The 24,169-nt window shown below is 35.7% G+C and overlaps 1 protein-coding gene across 4 annotated transcripts in view; it reads left to right on the top strand.

The window, feature by feature from the left end:
* The window catches only part of arhgap45a (Rho GTPase activating protein 45a), a 71,591-nt gene that overhangs the window by 25,525 nt on the left and 21,897 nt on the right, over positions 1-24,169 (top strand). For all 4 annotated transcript variants that reach the window (XM_068214937.2, XM_005171466.6, XM_009298940.5 and 1 more), the window contains exons 3-11: positions 4,098-4,244; positions 6,451-6,535; positions 9,717-9,789; positions 10,450-10,525; positions 13,388-13,519; positions 14,224-14,285; positions 14,513-14,623; positions 16,924-17,004; positions 18,525-18,704. In XM_068214937.2, coding sequence (XP_068071038.1) covers positions 4,098-4,244; positions 6,451-6,535; positions 9,717-9,789; positions 10,450-10,525; positions 13,388-13,519; positions 14,224-14,285; positions 14,513-14,623; positions 16,924-17,004; positions 18,525-18,704 — 947 coding nt within the window. The remainder of the gene's footprint in view (positions 1-4,097; positions 4,245-6,450; positions 6,536-9,716; positions 9,790-10,449; positions 10,526-13,387; positions 13,520-14,223; positions 14,286-14,512; positions 14,624-16,923; positions 17,005-18,524; positions 18,705-24,169) is intronic.

Below are 24,169 nucleotides of genomic sequence, written 5' to 3'. Positions count from 1 at the left end.
AAGGGTTGAGTTTATTTTCTTAATGAGTTATAGGTGTGTTTTGAGAATAAACCAATTAGAGTCTCATCTCCCATTCCCTTCAAGAGTTAGTTGCATCGCGCCATAAGCGCATTCGCTATTTACAGGACGTAAAGTAAGTCTAAGTGGAAAAACTGAGCATTTCACTAGCAAACAGTTAACAGTGTTTTAACAGAAAACTGTTTAACAGAGCATCTACTGCGTGAGAATGAGAGATAATAGATCACTTTCACTTTCGCTCTTGGATAGGGAAACCTTTACGCACAGACATCAATTAGTCTATAAATAAATACTTTTGTTTGTTAAGCGCAAATATTTGTTTCAAAACTATTTTTTTTCCAGCAAACGAATAAATGAACAATAATCACGAAGTGTGCTCAAAAACCTGAGTTATATCCTAAAACACATGCTGTGCCCCATATGGTCTAAAACCTGACAGGTGGGCAAATCTAAGCTTGTTTTTAATAAAACAAATATAAATATGGATATAATAAATAATACTGCTAATAATAATAACATTATACAAAAGCAAATTGTTATGAATGAACTGAAAAAGCCTCCCGAGATGAAGAAGACATAAAAGCAGTGATTTTTCATATTTATGTAGGCTAGAAAATAATATGTTTTGTAATATTTTAATCCTTTATATTTATATCCTATATCTATTCTTATTATATATATATATATATATATATATATATATATATATATATATATATATATATATATATATATATATATATATATATATATATTAATATTTAAATTTTTTCATATGTAAAGATATTTGCCTATTGCTCTCTTGTGTGTATTAAGCAGTGCGTAAGTGAGGCACAACTCTGCACTGGAGTTTAGACCAGGTTTGTTTTGGTCTAATGAAAAATCTATTATAGATTCTCAAAATAGCAACGCGCCAGCGGTCCGCCTCAGAACGCCTTCCTTTTTAGACCAGAACGCCTATGGGCGCACAAATGAGCGCTAATGCATTTGCTATTTAAACAGCGTGGCGCAACACCTTAAAACGACTCTTGCGCCAAGCTGAAACTACCAAAAGACTACTGCGCTGCGCCTTGCGCCACACTGCGCCGAGTGTATGATAGGGCCCTGTGAGTTGAAATTTTTTCAATAAAATATACTGCAGTTCCATGTGTGTCCACTGGATTGCGCAATAGCAAACTTGATTTCATCCCATCCAGAAGCCTGGATCCACGTCAATTTGACAGCCATCTCAGAGAGAAAGACCTTGTACCTTTTTTTGTATCCGTCCAAGAAAAATTAACATTCACAATCGATTAACCAGTGGAAAATCGTCTCTCGCTCTGCACGTTTCCTACTGCTTGGTTCTGTGTGTGCGCGATCTGCCACTCACACAGAAACTCTCAAAATGATAAAATGCATCCGACTGTAGTTTCTGAATCTCCTAAAATGTCCAGAATTCAGGTTTTACTTTTGCTTTCTAAAGTTGTCATTATTTGTATGAGTTTTTGCATTACCATTTCGCAGCTGACTGCGCGCGCAGCCGAGAGAGGAACATTAAATGATTAATCATTTAATAAACAACTCAGATAAACTTTATATTCAGAGAGAACTAAATGACATCTATAATGGCTGCAAAATATAAACCATCAGAAATGGTGAATCAACTAATTTGCTTTATTTAAATAATCTACACTTTTTATTCTACTAGTTATTTTATTTTTTTGCAATTATGTCTAATTTTATTTTTTTTGTTAATATTTATTTCTCATTTGCTGCATATTTTATTAATTTAATGATGCTAATATATTACATACTTTATACATATCTAAAATGCTTTGACAATACTGTAAATCTCATTCCAATATAGCAACTTTAGAGAGAGAGAGAGAGAGAGCACCCTTTTCCTGTCAGTGGGTGCACGTGGCTCCTAAATAGCATCCAATTAAGAGGAATAGTGGATTATATAACTTTAACCCATCAGGGCTCGAAATTGCAACCATTTTGGTCGCATATGCGCCCGAAAATTAATCTATGCGACCTCATAATATATCTGGGAGCATTAGTGCGACTGCAGATAATGGTTGTAGTGCGACCTGTTTTGATTTTTTGTAAAAACGTGCTGAATCGCTCTTCCCTGCCGCTATATTGGTTCATATTAGCTGTCATTCAACAAGGTATTCCGCTGTCAGATGACAGGGAAGGAGCTTTTATGACCACGGGAAATGCAAACGGCTGAAGAGTAAAAACTTAAAGCACACAGGTTTGCAAACCCCACCTAAAATTGAGGCGCAGGTGAAAGCGATCATGACACGTCACGTGGTGAATAATGATCCACCAGCTGAGATCAATCGAGTACGCGCTTCTTGAAGAAGGTGCCCGAATCTCGATGCGTTGCATTCACTGCGTGTTCAACGCAAATGTCCGCTAAAAGTTAAATCTAATACTGTACATATCATCGCCAAAGAAGCCTTTCCTAAGTTTACACTGAAACTGCGGCTCATAACAAAGACCAGTATTGCGCCGATGGTTAGCGCAAGAATCCTGCTCTGCCTGCTCATAAATTGTGTCGGCTGACTCGCCTGCTTTTCCACTAACACAGAAACATGAAGATCAGCTCAGACTGAACCTTTAAATTGACACAAACTGAAACCAAAACTTTTAAAGAGTGATTTAAGTGAGACTTTACTTACTTTCTTTTGTCTATTCTTGTTTGAGGTGTATATTATTTTTTTATTTATTTACTGATGACTGCTTTGCAGCTTTCATCATTGAATTGAATGATTTATTATAATCTTTTGTTTGTTTTGTAGCAGAAATATTATTTATTAAATTGACATGCATATAAAAACAGCAGTACAAAATAAATATTTCTTACTGCAATGCTTCATTTATGTTTGATACAAACTATACAATTATTTTTCATAAAGTAACAGACTTTTTATAGCAAATAACTTGCATTCAAGCACATTCAATGCAGTATCATAATGAGAAATGGAATTCATTGTTACTATTACTGTCATTTTTTATCATCATTAATATTCTATGGCCTAATTAGTAGACATTCATTTTGGAATTATTGCACACAAATATCAATGTCTTCGCAGCATTAGTTAGATAGTTGTTTCTGGTTTTTGTCAGTCCTATTAATGTTGTTTTAAAATACAATAAATCCCTTAAAAAACAATTTGCAGCTGTGCTCATTCATTTTTGGTGGGTGCTCCTAAATTTTTTCTGCCGCTCCTAAAAATTTTTTGGTGCTCCTAAATATTTGAAGTTGGGAGCACCGGTGCTACCAAATAAAAAAGTTAATTTCGAGCCCTGCCCATTGAAAAAAAGGTGTATAACACTGTCATAATAGATGAAATACAGCTAAATAATCACATTATTTTTTGTTTGATGCATGCAGTTGACCATTAATTTGCTGTATGAAAAAGGTGTTTTTCAATCAGGCTACCATCGCAAGTATATTTTATATTTTTCGTGGCTATTTGGTGTTTAGTCGTATGAAAATGTACCATTTGAAAAAGGAGACGTGGTATCCAACCCCTGCCTTATGGCAACAATGTCCAACAATAGACCCAACATAAAAAGTTTACATTTAAAATTTTCCTTATAATTTATAATTTAGTTGTTTGAAATGATTTAATTGGTGTTGCAGGATTATGAGCTTTAACACAGAACTTATAAATGACACCTTATACATACTTTCCAACAACTCATATTCAAACAGCTTTCTTCATTCTTTTTTTGTTGAATATTATTAAAAACAAGCACAATATTGTATTATCATGTATACAACATACAGTAAATATAAATATTTTCTCCAGTAAATGTGAAATAAATTAAAAAGTGAACAAATTTGTTTGTAATGTTTTTATTTAAAAACAGAAGTTATAAGAGTATGGTGACATATATATAGTGTATATATATATATATATATATATATATATATATATATATATATATATATATATATATATATATATATATATATATATATATATACAGTATATATAAATTGTGATGAACTATACACAATGCACATGTTTTCAGTTTTGTATATTTGAATCTGTTGTGTTATTTCTCATGTGTTTGCGCAGTGAAAGAGGAGCCGCGCAGCCGTCCAGCCGTTCATGAGTGTTTAGGGGAAGTTCTGCGTGTTTTGCGGCAGGTGATCAGCACATACCCTCTGCTGAACACTGTGGAGACGCTCACTGCAGCAGGAACACTCATCTCTAAGGTCAAAGGTCAGTCCTCATCATATTCAACACCCTAAACACTCTCACTAGTGCTGTGTGATGAGGACAGAAAATTGTGCTATTTTTTTGCCTGAATTGCAATATTCAGTATAAAGTGCTGAGCTAAATTGAGTACACCCAGTTATTAAAATGAAGATTCTTATCCATTTCTCTGCAAATATGGGTAATATATATTGGTACTTTTAAACATTAAACAGATATTTATCAAAATAATACTTTAGGCACTGAACATCCTTAGAAATTTTTAGATAATACATTTAAATTAATGCAAAAAATTAGAAAAAAAACCCCGAAGACATTCGGAAATTGAAGACATTTTTGCTTCTCCTAAATGTTGCTGTTTTATTTAATATTTTTTCCCTGACATATAAATTTGGGTGAGCTCATTTCAAACCTTTTTCATGTTATTTTGTTAGATTAGCTCCAGATTTGGCTTCAGTACTGACTAATCTAATGTATATGCACACATATAATATTGTAAAGCTTTCTATAGTAAATATTCAATTAAATTAGAGATTTGTGAGGGGTGTTAAGCAATGTATATTTCAGTATTGTACATGTTTTTAAAAAGTGACATTTCTTTAATTTTTTTAATCTTTCATTTATATATTTTATATTAATTAATTCTTAAATTAAGAAGCATTTTCAAGATTTGTTTTTGGAAATGAGTCATAGGCTGCGTCCGAAACCGCCTACTACTCAGTAAGTACTGCATGTGAATTTAAACGTACTATTCGGCCGTTAGAAAAGTGCGTTCTATAAAGTATGAACGTGAAAAGTATGAATGGAATTCGGACGTACGACATTCGCCATTTTGTCATGATCACGTGACCTGCCTGCGTCAATTGCGTCACTTTACTCCTATTCATGAATTCTCTCGCGGGGCATCATGGGATAGCGCAGCATGCATGGGATGCGCACTCTAGAATCTCGCCGGAAGTAGTAAGTCATCCGGGCACTTTTGCATACTGATTTTCGAATTCTATGAATCCGGACATACTACTCGGCTCACATACTGATTTTAACGTACTATATAGTATGGAAGTATGTGGTTTCGGACGCAGCCCATAATTAAGTGTTTTCTTTTTGTTGTTGTTGCTTGAAACAAGTGGTTACCCACTTCTTTCAAACAAAAACAAATAATCTTGTTTTTTAGCTTAGAATAACCTTATTTTTTTTACATCGTTGGCAGATTATTGTGGTTTTTTCAAGTTATAATTAACTTATTTTTCACTTATTCTAAAAACAAGACAATGTTTATGCTTGTCTAGGAAATTCTTATTAAATTAAGAAGTTTCAGATATTTGGACTTGAAACAAGACACAAACTCGAATGCTGCATTCACACCAGATGCGGATGAAGCGTCAAGCGTGAGTGATTTACATGTTAATTCAATGCAAAGACGCAAATAGACATCTGGTGGTGCAACTTGCACGAGTAAAGCAGCGCGAGTTGAGTGTTTTGCACGTTTGATGTGCTTAAAGCACATGTCGCGCATTTCACGCGAATCGTGCCGCGTTGACCAATCAGGAGCTTTCTGTTGTAGGGGCGTGATTATGATGTAATGCCCGTTATTGGTGTCCCGAGGGGAAATACTTTGCCGACACCAGAAAACAGCTCATCAAACTGGGCTCGGCTCAGACTGAAGCACCGCTGAAAGCCTACATCATCCAGGTATACTTTCTGGAGGAGTTGATGAACCCACAGAGCTGGGTGCACCTCTGAGGGGATCTAGTGGACTCAGACATCCATGTTAGCCAGTTAACAATGGAGCTAGAGTCACCAGGCAAACAGAAGCCCTGTCCATAATGCAAATCTACGTCTATGGGGAAGTGAATTTGCCACTCGAATGAAGCTCAAAATGTTCACGTGCTTATTTACATGCGAACATCGCAGTTTATTCGCATGTGCCACTTCTAATGTGAACACACCGTTAGTAAGACTAGCATTTTTTGCAGTTCAATTCTTCTGTTTTTTATTTTAATCACTATTTCATACCAAAAGGGCTGTATTTTTTGGCCAAGCCACATTGTCACCAACAAGAGCCCAGACTTTCTATACCAGTCACACAGTTTCTGACTAGGTCTCTTTCCTCTTTAAGTGATGTGACTTCTAGTTTTATTTGTTATTAAAGCAGAAGCACATGTTTGTTTTGGACGCAGTGTGAAGTTGTTCTCTTCTCCATGTTTGTCAGGGTTCAGTTATGAAGGCACCACTGACGCTCAGAAGAAAGACTTTGAGAAGGCCATTGAGACCATTGCTGTAGCCTTTAGCAGCAAGTAAGACCCAACAGTCTGCTTTCACACTCATTACACACTCATTAACATACTCATATTTTATTTCAAAGCAATCAGAATTAAAAGCCCAAACCATATTTAATTATATGAATATTTATTTCACAGATAGATTGTATTGCACCAAAAATGTTAATGTATTGTCTATTAATAAAGTAAACATTATATACTGTATTTAGTAACACTTTAAACAATGGAACATTAATAAATGCTAATGTATTTACTTACATGAATAAACCACGAACAATACATTGATGAATGTATTTAAGTTCAAATATAGTTGTATTAAAAAGAATTAAATTTAATAAAAAATTGAATTAAATGTAATTATATATATATATATATATATATATATATATATATATATATATATATATATATATATATAATTATATATATAATTATTATAAATAATTATTATAAATATATATATGTGTGTGTGTGTGTATATATTTAAGAAATTATATTTAATAAATATATGCATTTATATTAATGCACACTCATTATGTGCTCATTTACATGTTAAAATGTTGATGTATTAAATATAATTAATTCAATTGTAATATAATATACTTTGTAAATAGTATTTGAAACAAATTTGCATTTATGTTTTTGCACACTCACCTCCTGCCTGTTTATATTATTAAAGGTTAAACATATAGTTGAATTAAATATAATTACGTAATTACTTTTAAAATATATAATTAATTATATAAATGAAATAATAATATATGGTGGCACGGTGGCTAGTTGGTTAGCACTGTCGCCTCACAGCATGAAGATCGCTGGTTTGAGTCCTGGCTGGGTCAGTTGTCATTTCTGTGTGTAGTTTGCATGTTCTCCCAGTGTTGGCGTGGGTTTCCTCCAGGTGCTCCGGTTAAAGTCCAAACACATGCGCTATTGGGAAGTTGATGAACTAAATTGGCTGTAGTGTATGAGTGTGTGTGTGTGAATGTGAGAGTGTATGGGTGTTTCCCAATACTGTGTTGCGTCTGAAAGGGCATCCGCTGTGTAAAACATATGCTGGAAAAGTTCATTCCACTGTGGCAACTCCTGAATTAGAGACTGAAGCGAAGGTGAATGAATGAGTAAATAATATTAAATAAAATGCTGTTATCTGCATTTGGGCGAGGCAGTGGCGCAGTGGGTAGCACGTTCGCCTCACAGCAAGAAGGTCGCTGGGTCGCTGGTTCGAACCTCGGCTCAGTTGGCGTTTCTGTGTGGAGTTTGCATGTTCTCCCTGCCTTCGCGTTAGTTTCCTATGGGTGCTCCGGTTTCCCCCACAGTCCAAAGACATGTGGTACAGGTGAATTGGGTAAGCTAAATTGTCCGTAGAGTATGAGTGTGTGTGTGTGTGTGTGGATGTTTTCCAGAGATGGGTTGCGGCTGGAAGGGCATCCGCTGCTAAATTGTCCGTAGTGTATGAGTGTGTGTGTGTGTGGATGTTTCCCAGAGATGGTTGCGGCTGGAAGGGCATAAAAAAAAACGCTGCGTAAAAAAACTTGCTGGATAAGTTGGCGGTTCATTCCGCTGTGTCGACCCCGGATTAATTAAGGGACTAAGCTGACAAGAAAATTAATGAATGAATATCTGCATTTATATTTATTATTATCACTAATTCAATTTTAAATTGTAATTGTATCTAAATAAAATATTGAGTAAACATATTACCTTATATTTTAAAAATATATTTTTTATTTAATTATATGATTTATTTTAAAATTTAGCAAATAAGGTTACTAATAATAATATTTGTTTCTTTTTTATGTTTTTAACAGGTGCTTTTAATCAAATACCTGCAAATGCAACAGCAATAGATGATATATGTCACTTATTTTTCCAGCGTATATAAATTATTGTAGCGTCTCTCTAAATTTAGATTATTGCTGGCTCTGTAACTTGAATAAATGTAAACCTGTTTTTTTTTTCCTGTCTCTTTGGAGTCTCAAGACTCTCTAATATGAAAGCTTGACTGTTTTGCAGATGCTGATTTTATCTTAGAATGATGATAAGATCAAACTTATTTTAATATCTTCCATGGTTCTGTCTTGAAGTCTCAATAACTCAATGGTCTTACATACTGAGCTAAAATAAATGCAAGAAAATAAGCTGTGATATCAATATAAACTCAAAGTAAAATATGTCAAAATGTTCTAGGCCAGTGGTTCTCAAACATTTTTCACCAAGTACCACCTCAGAAAAAAATTCTCTTCAAGTACCACCATATTGACCGGTATTGAAATACAGTAGCGTAGTTGACCTAATTAAGCAGCTAAAGCTCTGCACAGTTCAAAAACTAGGCAGATTAATTACTATTATTATGAATATTTATTATTGTCAGCCTCTTTAACCATTATAAATAGTTTGAACATTAGCACTGATGCGCTTTCAAGTAAAAAAAATAAATAAAACGTTAATGTTTAAATTAAAATGTACTTTTAAAAGTTACTAAAAAAGGCACTGTTCTTAAAAAGTAAAAAGACAACTGCTGTACTTAAAGGTAAAGTATTATCATAAAGTAGCCTATTTATCAAAACCTGGAAATGTTGTTTGGACCTCATAAATATAGGCTATACTGTATGTCATCATATTCATCAACTCTTTTTGATAATTTTTGAAATATAAGTTGCATGTATATATGACTTATTTGTATATCTTTTAAATATAAACATTAGCGTGCATTTTAAATATTCAAATTGGATTTAAATATTCAAATGAGAAATTAGATCTGCTTACTGTGGGTTAGAGTAGGTTTTGTGTGTCAGAAAAGCAAGTGATTGAACTGTACCTGTCTACATTGGGATAAATAAATACGGGATACGCCCACAACAACCGTTGCAAATATGGGGAAGAAAATTAGCTTCAAATGATAGAACACATCAGACAATTGAAAATAAAATAAAAAGTTTAGCCTATTAGAATCAGTTTACTGATCACGTCAGTGTTATCGTACACGTTAAAGGGATAAAATTGTGTTCATTTTTTTTCTTTAATTATTCAGCGATTCCTCTGCATACCAATAGAAGGAAGCCTGCGTAGCACAAGTGGTACACATACCACAGTTTGAGCTGCTCCATATTCACTTTATATGCTTGATTTAATTTGAGAGGTGTGTGTGTGTGTGTGTGTTTGTTTATTTCTGATCAGTGTTTTCTCTTGCCATCAGTGTTTCAGAGCTGCTGATGGGAGAGATTGACAGCACTACTCTACTGTCCCTGCCACCCACTGAGAAGAGCAGGGTGAGTGTGTGTGTGTGTGTGTGTGTGTGTGTGTGTGTGTGTGTGTGTGTGTGTGTGTGTTTGTGTGTGGGCCGTTTCCTGTGTTGTCTCGTAAGCGTTTAGTTTCCTCCACACCTCTTTACAGACTCTCTGCTGAAGTGATTCTTCAAGACACATTTCTTAGAATAACACCGCTGATGAATCAATCATTTCAGCTGTCCACAAGACACATTTCCCTAAATACGTCAACATATTTTACCATGGAGCTGTGGATGAGTGTTGAGATTTCAATATCAGTCGAGAAAATGAGCTATAAAATGGATTTGGTGTCACTACAAGCTGACAAACAAAAGCAACGTATGTTTTCTGGCACAAAACAGGCAGAGTTTTAATCCAATAAGTGGCTCTTCAATATTATTGTCATTTACTATAAGATGAAGTAATACTGCAGCAGAAAATCCAAATGTACCCAACATGCCTCAGAGGAGGAAGTGATTAAACTACAATCTCACCGCATGTGTCTGATGCTGACCTCAGCCGCAAACACTACATCAAGTGTGTTTACAGTGCTTTAGTGCACATCAGTTGAAACAGGTTGTGTTCATTTTCTCTTATGAAGGTGTGTGTGTGTGTGTGTGTGTGTGTGTGTGTGTGTGTGTGTGTGTGTGTGTGTGTGTGCAGTCGATGGAGGATCTGTACAGGTTGTCTTCAGGTCAGGGCCCTGAAGGAGGAGGAAAATACGACCAGCAGGACTGCAGTGAGTCAATTGCTCATTATGTTGCCTTTATTTATTTTAATATGCTTCTAGTTTCAGTTTTACTTAATAATGTAGGAACATCCTGGGGTGCGTTTCCTAAACAACAACGTAAATCGCGACTGAATTATCATAGTACGATGCATTGTATGAGGAAAGAACAATGTAGTGACGAGTGTTTCCCAAAGCTGTAGTTCAGGGGTGTCCAAACTCGGTCCTGGAGGGTCGGTGTCCTGCATATTTTAGTACCAACCCCAATTAAACACACCTTAACCAGCTAATCAAGGTCTTTCTAGGTATACTAGACTTCCAGGCAGGTGTATTAGAGGAAGTTGGAGCTAAACTATGCAGGGCACCAGCCCTCCAGGACTGAGTTTGGACATGCCTGCCATAGTTGCTTTGATGCAGATCCATCAGTAGAAACACGTTAGTTAACGTATAACATCCATAATGATGCTTTAAACAAGGGTGTGTGTGTAGGGGGGTGGGGGGTAGTTAATTAACTACATGTTAATTAATTTTTGTGCAAATTATATTGTTTTACACGCCCTTAACAAAAATTCAATAATAGTTTTGGTAAAAAAACATGCACTCGCTTTCCATGTTAGGTAACGTTTTACAAACTAATTTCGAGAGGAGCACATGATATGATTGACTACAGCTGATCCTCATCGCTAATCATTAGCCAGCCTATTAAATCATTCCAGAATTACTATAAATATTCTGCCTAAACTTCATTCCATATCTTCGTTTTGAAAACCCCCCTTCTCTATCCTTCCCTTCTCCCTCCTCCACAATTCTATGTTCGGGTGACACGGAGGCTCAGTGGCTGGTGCTGCTGCCTCACAGCGGGAGGGCCAATGGTTCAAGTTCTAATCGAGCCAGTCGGCACTCCCTGTGTGAAGTTTGCATGTTCTCCTCGTGTTCACGTTGGTTTTTCCTCGGGTGCTCCGGTTTCCTCCTACAGTCTAAAACCTATTGTAGTTGTAATAACAGTAACACGCACTTAACGCATACATACTGAATCAATTAGAACCACCGTATTAACCAAATTATAGGTAAGAAACGAACTGGGGGCTCTCAAAAAATACCTGATCTCGTATCCCTCCTAATGCTCATTGACCAGACGCGGGGACCTTGGGCTCATCTATCTCCGAGCTCAGGGTTCTCTCCCGGGACAGCATGCCAAACCTGCTATTACAGTCAAGCATTATCTAAATGTGAATTCTTGAATTGAAATATATATATATATATATATATATATATATATATATATATATATATATATATATATATATATATTTATTTTCATATATATATATATATATATATATATATATATATATATATATATATATATATATATATATATATATATATATATATATATATATATATATATTTATATATATATATATATATATATATATATATATATATATATATATATATATATATAAATCGTTAATAGTTGTAATTTACAGTAGGCTATTTATTAATAAATGACAAAAATCCGGCGAAGCAGTGGCGCAGTAGGTAGTGCTGTCGCCTCACAGCAAGAAGGTCGCTGATTCGAACCTCGGCTCAGTTGACGTTTCTGTGTGGAGTTTGCCTGTTCTCCCTGCCTTCGCGTGGGTTTCCTCCGGGTGCTCTGGTTTCCCCCACAGTCCAAAGACATGCGGTACAGGTGAATTGGGTAGGCTTAATTGTCCGTAGTGTACGAGTGTGTGTGTGGATGTTTCCCAGAGATGGGTTGCGGCTGGAAGGGCACCCGCTGCGTAAAAACTTGCTGGATAAGTTGGTGGTTCATTCTGCTGTGGGAACCCCGGATTAATAAAGGGACTAAGCCGACAAGAAAATGAATAAATGAATGAATGAATGAAAAAATCCTACTTACTTATGATAACAATTATACATCATATAGGCCTACAGTACAGATAGATTTCTTAATAAATAACCTATAAAACCATTAATGAATGCTAGACTGCTTTTAAATAACAGGTCACCTATAGCTTTCGTCATGAGGCACGGCTGCGTTCAAAATGGCATGAATGATTTCAAAGTGCACTGCGAAGTGAGCACAATTGTCAATATGAAGATAGCTAAAACTGAACTGTAAAAACACTTTAAAAGCAAATTACACATCAGAGAGATGACCTTAATGCCTTTTTTTCAAGTTTAAATGTTGGAAACCTCTAAATGAACAGGGCATAGGGAGGATAACTGGGAATAGAGCACAACCAGGAATTATGCGTCTAACTACAGCTCCAGAGGTGTAGTTGCAAGCATACAAGTTTACAGTTTGCGAATGTTTGTTGGAACGATAGATTTGGGAAACGCCAAATCCACAAATTAGGTTTGTAATGGCGGAACTTGTAACCTTATTTGACTAATGATGGTTTTTGGAAACGCATCCCTGGTTAGTATACATTACTTATGTTAACCATTTTCAACACGTGTATTGTTCAATTAAGCCTGACTAATGCTTGGGGTCCTGGTAAATCAGGGGTCACCAATCCTGGTCATGGAGGGCAGGTGTCCCTGCAGGGTTTAGCTCCATTTTGCCTCAACACACCCGCCTGGATGTTTCAAGTATACCTAGTAAGACTTTGATTAGCTTGTTCAGGTGTGTTTGGTTAGGGTTGGAGCTAAAATCTGCAGGACACCGGACTTCAAGAAACAAGTTTGGTGACCACTGTGGTAAATAATCATTTTTTAAATTTAATTGTTTGTTTTTTATACCAAACTCCATATAATTTTCAAAATTTATTTATTATTTTTCTACTTTTATTTGTTTGGCCTCTATTTTAATGGCTTAAAAAAATCTAAATAAAAATCTGTTGGTTTGTTGTTGCGTGTCCGCAGTCAGTCCTCAGGAGGTGGATATTCTCCTGCAGCGCAGTGAAGGCGGCGTCGACTCGGCTCTGAGTTACTCCAAATCCATCGCCAAATACATGAAGGACATCATCAGCTACGTCGACAAGAGAATTGCTCTCGGTAATCACACACTGCACATTTACTACATCTATCTGCTGTTTCTTGACATTCATTTTTCAAACATGAAACTTCATTCATTCATTCATTATTTTTCTGCTTAGTCCCTTTATTAATCCGGGGTCGCCACAGCAGAATTAACCGCCAGCTTACATGTTTTACGCAGTGGAATCTCTTTCAGCTGCAACCCATCACTGGAAAACATCTATACACACTCATTCATTCACACACATACACTATGGACAATTTAGCCTACCCAATTCACCTGTACCGCATGTCTTTGGACTGTGGGGGAAACCAGAGCACACGGAGGAAACCCACGCAAACACAGGGAGAACATGCTAACTCCACACAAAAGCGCCAACTGAGATGAGGCTCGAACCAGCGACCTTCTTGCTGTGAGGCGACAGCACTACCTACTGCACCACTGCGTCGCCTGAAACCTTTATAATCATGATATATTTATAATGACAGTCTAACCTATTAGTACAGGCCAAAACATGACAATAATTGATCATCTCAGCAGCAGTAATCTGCAAAATAATGCCAGTTTTGTTCAGTTCAGTTGCTTTGTTTATATTTTGTGCCTCCAATACAGTCAATACATGATGCATTGTGAAAATACTCTATTGGTGATTTTGTGAACTCCTTATATGAATGCAGTATGAATAATTTTTACATTTATTATTACATATTTTTTGTCACAGAGAACGAGTTTTCTAAAGGTCTCCAGAGACTCTACCAGTCCTGCAAACAAAACATCATACAGGTACATAATTATGCCACCCAATGGGTGTGTTTAGTTGTATTTCTGCAGCCTAAAGTAACACTGAGATTGTGAATTTGAATAGGTCAATAATGATTGAATGATTATGTTCTATGTAAATACAGAATTATGAGTATGAGCTGTTTCTCAAAGTGTTGCTGATTCTACATTGATGTCGTGTGTTTATAGTAAGTGAGTTTTCTTATTGTAGTTTTCTCTGTTTCTCTCAGGATCACATGCCTCTGCTGTCCATCTTCTCTCTGGCTCTGGAGCAGGACTCTGAGCAGAGCTGCGGTTTACAGCAGACCACAAACAACATCTACACACACTCCTTCCTACAGGTGACATGTTACAGCAAAATGACACTGCGAAGATATGTTTTGCTTTAGTGGGTTAAACAAGGTTATGTCTAACAAAAATAATGTCCCCTTGCAAATTTTAAAGTAAATATCATTAAATATTAAACAAAGTTTATATTTATTATTTAAACATAATATATATATATATATATATATATATATATATATATATATATATATATATATATATATATGGAGCTAATCTAGCAAAATAACTTATGATAACGGCCCTTAAATTTGCCCAGATTTATGTTAAGTAAAAATATTAAATCAAAAATTTAAAAATAGGAAAAATCAAATATATTAAAATTTGATAAAATTTTGCAATTTATAATTTTTTCCCCAATATTTAGCATGAATATAAATGTATTATCGTTCTGTTTCTAAAGATGTTTGGTGACTAAAATATTGTTTTAAAAAGTATATTTGTTATTTGTACAAACAGTTTGTACATACATTATTATATACACACACACACTCACACAGTGCATCCGGAAGGTATTCATAGCGCTTCACTTTCTCCACATTTGTTTATGTTGCAGCCTTATTCCAAAGTGGATTAAATTCATTTTTTTCCTCAACATTCTACACACAATCCCCCATAATGACAATGTGAAAAAAGAGTTTTTTGAAATTGTTGCAAATTTATTAAAAATTAAAAAGCTGTAAAATCACATGTACATCAGTATTCACAGTCTTCGGCATGAAGCTCTACACTGAGCTCAGGTACATTCTGTTTCCACTGATCATTCTTGAGATGTTTCAGCAGCTTCATTTGAGTTCACCTATTTTCAATTTAGTTGATTGGACATGATTTGAAAAGGCATACACCTGTCTATATAAGGGCCCAGGGTTGACAGTGCATGTCAAAGCACAAACCAAGCATGAAGACAAAGGAACTGTGTGTAGACCTCCGAGACAGGATTGTATCTAGGCACAAGGCTGGGGAAGCTTACAGAAACATTTCTGCTGCTCTGAAAGTTCCAATGAGCACAGCGGCCTCCATCATCCGTAAGTGGAAGATGTTTGGAACCATCAGGACTCTTCCTAGAGCTGGCCGACCATCTAAGGTGAGTGATTATGGGAGAAGGGCCTTAGTCAGGGAGGTGATCAATAACCCGATGGTCACTCTGTCTGAGCTCCAGCGTTCTTCTGTGGAGAGAGGAGAACCTTACAGAAGGACAACCATCTGTGCAGCAATCCACCAATCAGGCCTGTATGATAGAGTAGCCAGACGGAAAACACTCCCCGCCTGGAATTTGCCTAAAAGCATCTGAAGGACTCTCAGACCATAAGAAACTAAATTCTCTGGCCTGATGAGACTAAAATTGAACTCTTTGGAGAAAAGCAGGCAGCGCTCATTACCAGGCTAATACCATCCCTACAGTGAAGCATGGTGGTGTTGGCATCATGCTGTGGGATGTTTTTCAGCAGCAGGAACTGGAAGACTAGTCAGGATAGAGGGAAAGATGAATGCAGCAATGCACATAGAGACATCCTGAATGACAACCTGCTTCAGAGTGCTCTTGACCTCAGACTGGGGCCACGGTTCATTTTCCAACAGGACAATGACCCAAAGCACACCGTCAAAATATCAATGTAGTGGCTTCACAACAACTCGGTGAATGTCCTTGAGTGGCCCAGCCAGAGCCCAGAGCTAAATCCTATTGAACATCTCTGGAGAGATTTGAAAATGGCTGTACACCATCGATTCCCATCCAACCTGATAGAGTTTGAGAGGTACTGCAAAGAGGAATAGGCAAAGATTCCCAAAGACAGGTGTGCCAAGCTAATGGCATCATATTCAAAAAGACTTGAGGCTGTAATCGCTGCCAAAGGTGCATCAACAGAGTATTGAGCAAAGGCTGTGAACACTGATGTACATGTGATTTTCAGCTTTTTATTTTTAATAAATTTGCAACAATTTCAAAAACTCTTTTTTCACATTGTCATTATGGAGGATTGTGTGTAGAATGTTGAGGAAATAAATCAAATTAATCCATTTTGGAATAAGGCTTTAACATAAAAAATGAGGAAAAAGTGAAGCACTATGAATACTTTCCGGATGCACTGTACATAATTTAATAAAATGTAAAAGGAGAGCTAAAAAGATTTGTTTTCATGCATTGTTCTCTAGTTTAGACTTTTTCAGTTCTCATATCTGTTTTTCATTCAGAATTTTGGATAACATAGATATGTTCTTGTCAGGTGTTAACCCAAGTATAATTCTAATGAAATGCAATAAACCAAAGCTTACTTCTTTCTCTCCTTCTCTTATTCAGCCAATGACGCAGCGCAGACAGGAGCACGAGAAGAAGCGCAGAGACATTAAAGAGCAGTGGCAGAGGGCCAAGAGAAAACTGGTAGACAATCACCACCAACCACATAAACACAACCCAACCCTGCCAGAAGAAGACAAAATTATTTGCCCTCCTGTGAAACTTTCACTCTGTTTTAAATATTTCCCAGGGGATTTTCAACAGGAAATTTTCACAGCATTCCCTATCATAATTTTTCTCCTGGAGAAAGTTTAATTTTAGGCAACAACATTTGAGTTTGTCTGGAATGAAGTTTGTCTGGATCAAAATATATATATATATGTCAATATATATATTGATAGTGCTCAGCATATATGAGTTGACCCCTCTCACATCTTTTAAACAAGTATTTTCTATAGGAAGCTTTACAATATTAAATTTCTGCATATACATTAAATTAGTTAGTACTGAAGCCAAATCTGGAGCTAATCTAACAAAATAACATGATAAAGATTCAAAATTAGTACACCCAAATTTATATTTTAGGGAAAAAAATTTAAATAAAAATGTTTTTAAAAAAGAAACAAAAAAATATATTTAGTTAGTTTTTTTTTGCAACATTTTGCTTGAATTTGAATGTGTTATCTTTCTATTTATAGATATTTGGTGACTAAAATATAAATTTATTCATTTTTTAAATTACAATTTATTTTTATTATTAAATATTATTTTAATAAATAAGTCTTGTTTGGGTCAGTTGGCATTTCTGTATGGAGTTTGCATGTTCTCCCTGTTTTGGCGTGGATTTTTTCCGGGTGCTCCAGTTTCCCCCACAAGTCCAAACACATGCGCTATAGGTGAATTGGGTAAACTAAATTGTCTGTAGTAAATGTGAGTGTATGGGTTTCCCAGTCATGAGTTGCAGCTGGAAGTGCATCTGCTGCGTAAAACATATGCTGGATATGTTGGCGGTTCATTCCGCTGTGGTGGCCCTAGATTAATAAAGGGACTAAGCCGAAAATAAAATGAATGAATGAATTTTTAATAAATATATATGTGTAATTAATCTGTTTTGTTCAAGTGCACCAAAATATATTACCTATATTTACTGAAAAATAGATAACAATAAATGTGTATATTTATCATCTAGGACGTCGAAAAGACATAAAATCTGCTGTACAAAATTGAGATATTGCCCTGAGTTGCGATGCCTTACTGCATGCAGGGTGAAATTAAAAAATAAATAAATTGCATTAGAATAACACCACTAATACCTGTATTGCTCAGAGTAAGATCAGAGGAGTGTCAGTGTATGTGACTGGTCAGAGCATGTGTGTAATGTTTAACTGCACTTTCAGCTTTAGTATAATAACAAACAAAATAACTAGTATAATATTATGTTCTGTCATCATAGCAAAGAAATTAGTTGTTATAAATGTAGTTATTAAAAATGTTATGTTTATAAATGTGTTTATAAATGTTTCTCTCTGTTAAACAGCACTTGGGAAATATTTGGAAAAGACCAAAAAATTAACTGGAGGTCGAATCATTTTGTCTGTATTCGGCTGTATTCACCTTTATTTAGCGTTAGCAATAATAGAGTTGTGTATTGTTGTTTTGGTCAGGCTGATGCGGAGAGTAACCTACGTAAGGCCCGTCAGCTGTACATGAGCCGCTGTGAGGAGTACGAGAGAGCCAGGACGGTAGCCAATAAGGTGGAAGAGGAACAAAGCGGTACAGGAAGCGGCTCAACCACTAAAGCTCTGGACAGGAAGAGACGACTAGAAGAGGAAGCACGCAACAAGGTCAGTGAAATCAAACAGGAAGTGATTTAACATGCAACACATTTCGTGTAAAGGGAGTGTGACTGTGCATTTGTGGTCAGATTTGGGAAGCCAGCAGTGTTTAACAGATTGACATCATCTGTTTTAGTTACTGTTATTTTCCATGTAAAATTGCAGTAGTGTTAAAGTTTAATGCAATGAAGTAATTAACTTTATTGTTTAGTGCAATAAAGAAACATGGCAAGAAAAAATAATGTGTACTCAGCTTACAGGGAATGCACTTGGAACATTCCATAACATTGCTTAAAGGGCCATGAAAGCCCCTCGTTTCAGCAGGGTGTTTTCACACCTCTACTTTGGAAAAAGCCAGAAAAGTGGGCGTGTCCAGCTCTGTTTAGGGGGGAGTGTCAAAGGAAGAAAAGAGGCACGGTGTGGGAGTGTCTATTTGGGCACGCGACTGTGTTTACATGGACATCTGTAGTCGAATTATTTGCCAAATTATTAAATGGTGAACTTTAACTGTCTTTCATTCAGGGAATTCATTCATGCCCCTCGCGACAAACAAGATATTTGATTCGAGGAACTACTCTAAGCGTGTATTTTTCATGCAATGTTTGATACCGCACGGCGAATGAGAGAAAAAAACCTCAGCATTTCCCGGACACTTAGATGCACATAGCAGGTAGCGAAATCCTACACGAGGTTAAAGTTTGGTTGTGGTGCTAACATGTTTACACTCGGTGCAATAGTTTGTTCGATACGAACAAACTGAATAAACAAAGAGCACTGGTCACTCAATAACCAAATCTGTAGAGACAGGACAATCACCAGCAACTAGAGCCGCGTCTTTATTAAGAGGAGACTACAAGCGAATCCGGATCTCAGCGTTTGCAGATGAGAACAGCTCTCAGGTAAACAATAATCCTCCTTAGACACGTAAGTTATTGTTGTCGCGCGTCGCGTACACTGTAATCCACACGCGAGTCTGAGCTCTCACAGAGAGAAAATGAAAACAAAACTGAACTGCAGCAAACTATAAAAGCAACACTTCACGCTTGTTTTGCCAACACAACGTGGCGTCTCTGCCGTCTAAACACTGTGACAGTAATGAATATTAATGAAGTTGCACAATAGAGCGCGCTGATTGGTTTCAACCAAGCTTTACTCATGCATTAATGCCTCACACTGTAAGACGTAATAAGACACACTCTGGCACAGACGCCCAGTCTGCACGCTGGAATACGCTATTATGTCATGACCGTGACGCAGCTTCAAAAATTCTTTTTAAACCGGAAGTACGAATTTGCTTGAAATAACGCGAAAACAACCAATTTACACTTTTTAGTGAAATATAGGTGTCCTAATAGTGTTTTTAGCAGTGTGGGACACATATACGACTGTCAACAGCTCAAAACATGTGTTTTGGTGTTTCGTGACCCTTTAAAAGTTGTCTAAATGTTAGAATGGAACGTTATTAAAATAATGTTTTAATCAAATGGAACATTGAGAGAGAAACTTAATTTGATCTAATGAAGTAAAAAGCATTGTAAGAACATTAATTTGACATGAGACTGAAACGTTATAAAAATGTTTTGATTAACGTTACATTAACCAATTAATAACGTTATTACGTTATCTGAAAACCTGGACAATTTGAACATTCTAAGAACCTTCAATGTTTTTATAACTTACAGAGAATTTGAGGGAAGCTTTTTTAGAATATTAACATAATGTGCATGGAATGTTCTAGTAATGTTTATATAACATTCCACACTGTTAAAAATTGTCCCGTTAAAAAACAGTAAAATACTGGCAGCTGCAGTTGCCAGCAATGTACTGTTATTTTACAGTATGTTGCTGTAAAAATACATGGACTACATTGATTTACACAATACTCAAGTGAACTCATTTTGCTCACTGAAAGCAACTGCCTCAACTTGGTCAACTGCTGAATGAGTTTATGAAGTAATGTGCTATATATGCTTAGAAGCATACTTATAATGATAACTTATTTTAGTTAATTAGAAAAGTTTGGTTTAACTCTAATGTCTTATTTTTCACAACAGCACACATACATGTAAATCTGGAATCACCAGAGAGATTCTGACTGCATCAGCCACTAAACAGCCGCTATCTTTAAATAGAGAAACATGCAGAATAACATCAACAGTTCATTGTTCATCTTTAACTCATACACTGGCTCTACTCTCCTCCACAACGGTGACACACAGAAGAAATTAGCTTCAGGTTTTACAGTAAAATACTGTTTTTTCCTTGATTTAACAGTAATCTACTGGCAGCTGTGGTTGCCAGCAATATACTGTTTTTTTACAGTCTACTTCCGTTGTGTAAATTAACAGTATATTACTGTTAAAATACATTTTTACACTGTGTTTTTACCTCTCACACCTTTAACCCTTTAAACCCCAGAGCATATACTTCAGTTTTAATTGAAGTGTCCACACTACTGAGTGTTCAAGAAACATGGAGCAAAGCTGAAGTAAATTCATTAATTAACTGACTAATTAAATGATAATTGAGGATTAACAATGAACAAATGAAGAAATACTGACGGGAAAAAACAAGAACAGAAAATACAAAACTTTAGTCACAGCTTTATAATGAAATAACTTGAAGAACAACAAATGATTAAATCATTTAAATGATCAGCGGATGATTAAACAACTCTACAAACATCATCATCAGCTACACTTATTACTTAATACATGTATTTTTGTATAACATTTACTAAAGTTCTTCTTGAGAAAAAGTGAAAGTTTTACGTCACCATCATGGAGAACAGAGTTTGCTTTAGTTGGGCTCTTAGCCCTGTCATTTTTAACATTTATATATCTTGGCTGCTGCAATTGTTAAGAACTTTGTTTAAAAAGCTCCTTTGTTGAGGCAAGCCAGCCAAAAACCTAAATAAGATCTGGTGATGTTCATATTGCTATTAAATGGAAGAGTCTATTCTCATCTAGTATTATAAAATGTACTGCTCCTATTCAATGTTAAATCTATTGTTTTACATTATATGTATATATATATATATTGCAATGATTTCTGGAAGTTTTTAAGAATATCTTGGACAATAACACTGCTCTATGGTGTAAATCGCACTCAAAGAGACATCAATAATCAGCATATGAACCTCAATAATGGTGACAACAAATTTAACAAAATTAACAGTTTAACTCACAAACAGGCAACTGAAAGTCTAAACATAAACAACAGCAGAATCAAACACAAATAAAGAAAACCGTTAGACCATTATACAACATTTATTTATACCGCAATGCATGCTGGGATATTTGTACAGTGCCACTCCCAGCATGCATTGCAGCATGAAACATTTGAGATGTTACCATTGTTGAGATCCAAGGTCAGATTCATGAGGTCTGAGTGTGTATTTGTCATAACTGAACTGTTTTTGTATGTTATTTCTTAACTGTTAAGTAATTACAGAGGTATCTTTTCTGTTTCCACTTCTCATTAATTAAATTAATACCTGCAACTAAGCATAAAATCTATTGCATGTGGCCCTTCTTCCAGATATATACCAAAACATTTATCAGAACTAATTTCAGATAAATAGATTTCTTTATTTATTGACTTCCCAACTTTATTGCTATAGTTCAAACATTTTGTAAACTCTGTATTACAGCAGTTGGAGTGTCTTCTTAAATGAGTTCAAGGGTGAAGAACCCAACTAAACCAGCCCCTCACTCCATTACGGTGACACAAAAAACACCTTAATTTCTGTTGGATCTCAATGAGAATAGTATGGACGTCAAATCAGTCAGTAATAAGTGTGTCTGCTGTTGTTTGTGGAGTTGTTTAATGATCCTCTGCTGAAACTGAAGCTGTTTTATTTTATTTGATTTTATTTAATGTTGTAACTCAAGTCACTGTTTGTGTTTCTTGTTTATTTTCTTCAGTAATTGTAATTATTAACAGCAGGTGTTCATCAGTGTCTGAATTCACTCATTAGTGTTCATTACCTCTGTCAGGTGAACTATATTAGTTAACTAGTGTATGAAATAGTGAACAAGGGCACAAAGTGTGATTTCAAACACAGACTTCAAAACATCGAATCTGAACTCTGTTAGCTCACAGTTTTCTGCAGTTGGTTACTTTCTCGAAAACAAAAATGTTACCCAGAAAGCACTGTTTTTAACAGAATATTACTGTTTTAGTGAAAAAAACGTTATTTTATCGTAGAATCTGACCGTTTTTTAACAGCATCTTTTTACAGTGCAAGAACATTAATATAACATGAGACTGAAGCGTTATAAAAATGTTTTGAATAATGTTATTATAGAACCAATTAATAACGTGAATACATCGTCTGAAATCCTGGACATTCTTCTAATGAAGAATAGCTGCAACTTTAGAATAACGTCCCAATAACGTATAAAAACTATTAACTGAAACTCAACAAGTCTTTAGTAAGTAATTTACCAACAGCTTGTTCATGATCTATTACTAATTTATTAAGTAGAATTATAAATTACTAAAATGCAGTTAACAAGTCATTTTTAACTTGTTAACTAACAGCTTGTAAGTTATATATTGGCCATCTATAAGGCACAGTTATAAATAATTTAAAAACTATTAACTTTTATTTAACAAGTCATTTATAACTATTACGCCCCAAGTCTAGGGAAAGCTAAAAGACCACAGGCCAAAATAACAAACAAAAGAATCTATAAAATAAATCCACTAAATTACCTATTACTATTTAAAGAAACATACAAGAATCTTACCTGACTTCCTAATATAAACAAAGTCAAAAGTAATCAAATAAATAGGCAGGTCACCCCTACACGCTCAAACTCTCAATAAATATTCAAGCATAGGATGGTCATCAATACAAAGGTGATTATTGTTGGTCGTCGGCCGAAGGGGTGAGGGAAACCCAGGAGCTCCACTCCAAACACCGAACGCAGCAGAAATGAGCTCTCCGATTCCTGCCGGAAGCTCCCTTTTATACAGGCCTCGTAGACCAGCAGCCAATCAGAGCAGGGAATCACGCTGACGTGGGAGCCTATAAGACAGCAGAAAAAACAGCAAGGAGGCGGGACAAAAGAAAAAAGGAGTACAATCCGCAATAATAAAAAAAATAATAAACTTAAGTCGTAACAATAACCCATTAAAGGTGCAGTAGGTGATTGTCTTCAGAAGCATGTTTTGTTGTGCTGGTTGAAAGTCTCTTCACAGTCCAATAGTAATGATTACAGTAAATGATCTAAATGTGTTTATATGTATTTTTATATTCAGGGTAAAGCATAAAACTAAAAAATGTTCATCCAATTAAAGAGTCGGACCGTCATCTCCCTTAATTCTGATAAGCAGGTCAGACTGTCTATCAGCATATGTAGATTCCGACTTCTGCGCACCTGTTCACGCAGATCCGCCATTAGCGCGTGCCCGTCTGCTTCACAAACGCATGCGCTCAGAGCGAGCTGCGGGCCGCTCGCCGATGC

This window comes from Danio rerio, chromosome 2 (assembly GCF_049306965.1).
Source record: "Danio rerio strain Tuebingen ecotype United States chromosome 2, GRCz12tu, whole genome shotgun sequence".
In the NCBI taxonomy this organism is placed as follows: domain Eukaryota; kingdom Metazoa; phylum Chordata; class Actinopteri; order Cypriniformes; family Danionidae; genus Danio; species Danio rerio.
This window is presented reverse-complemented; position numbering and strand designations above follow the sequence as displayed.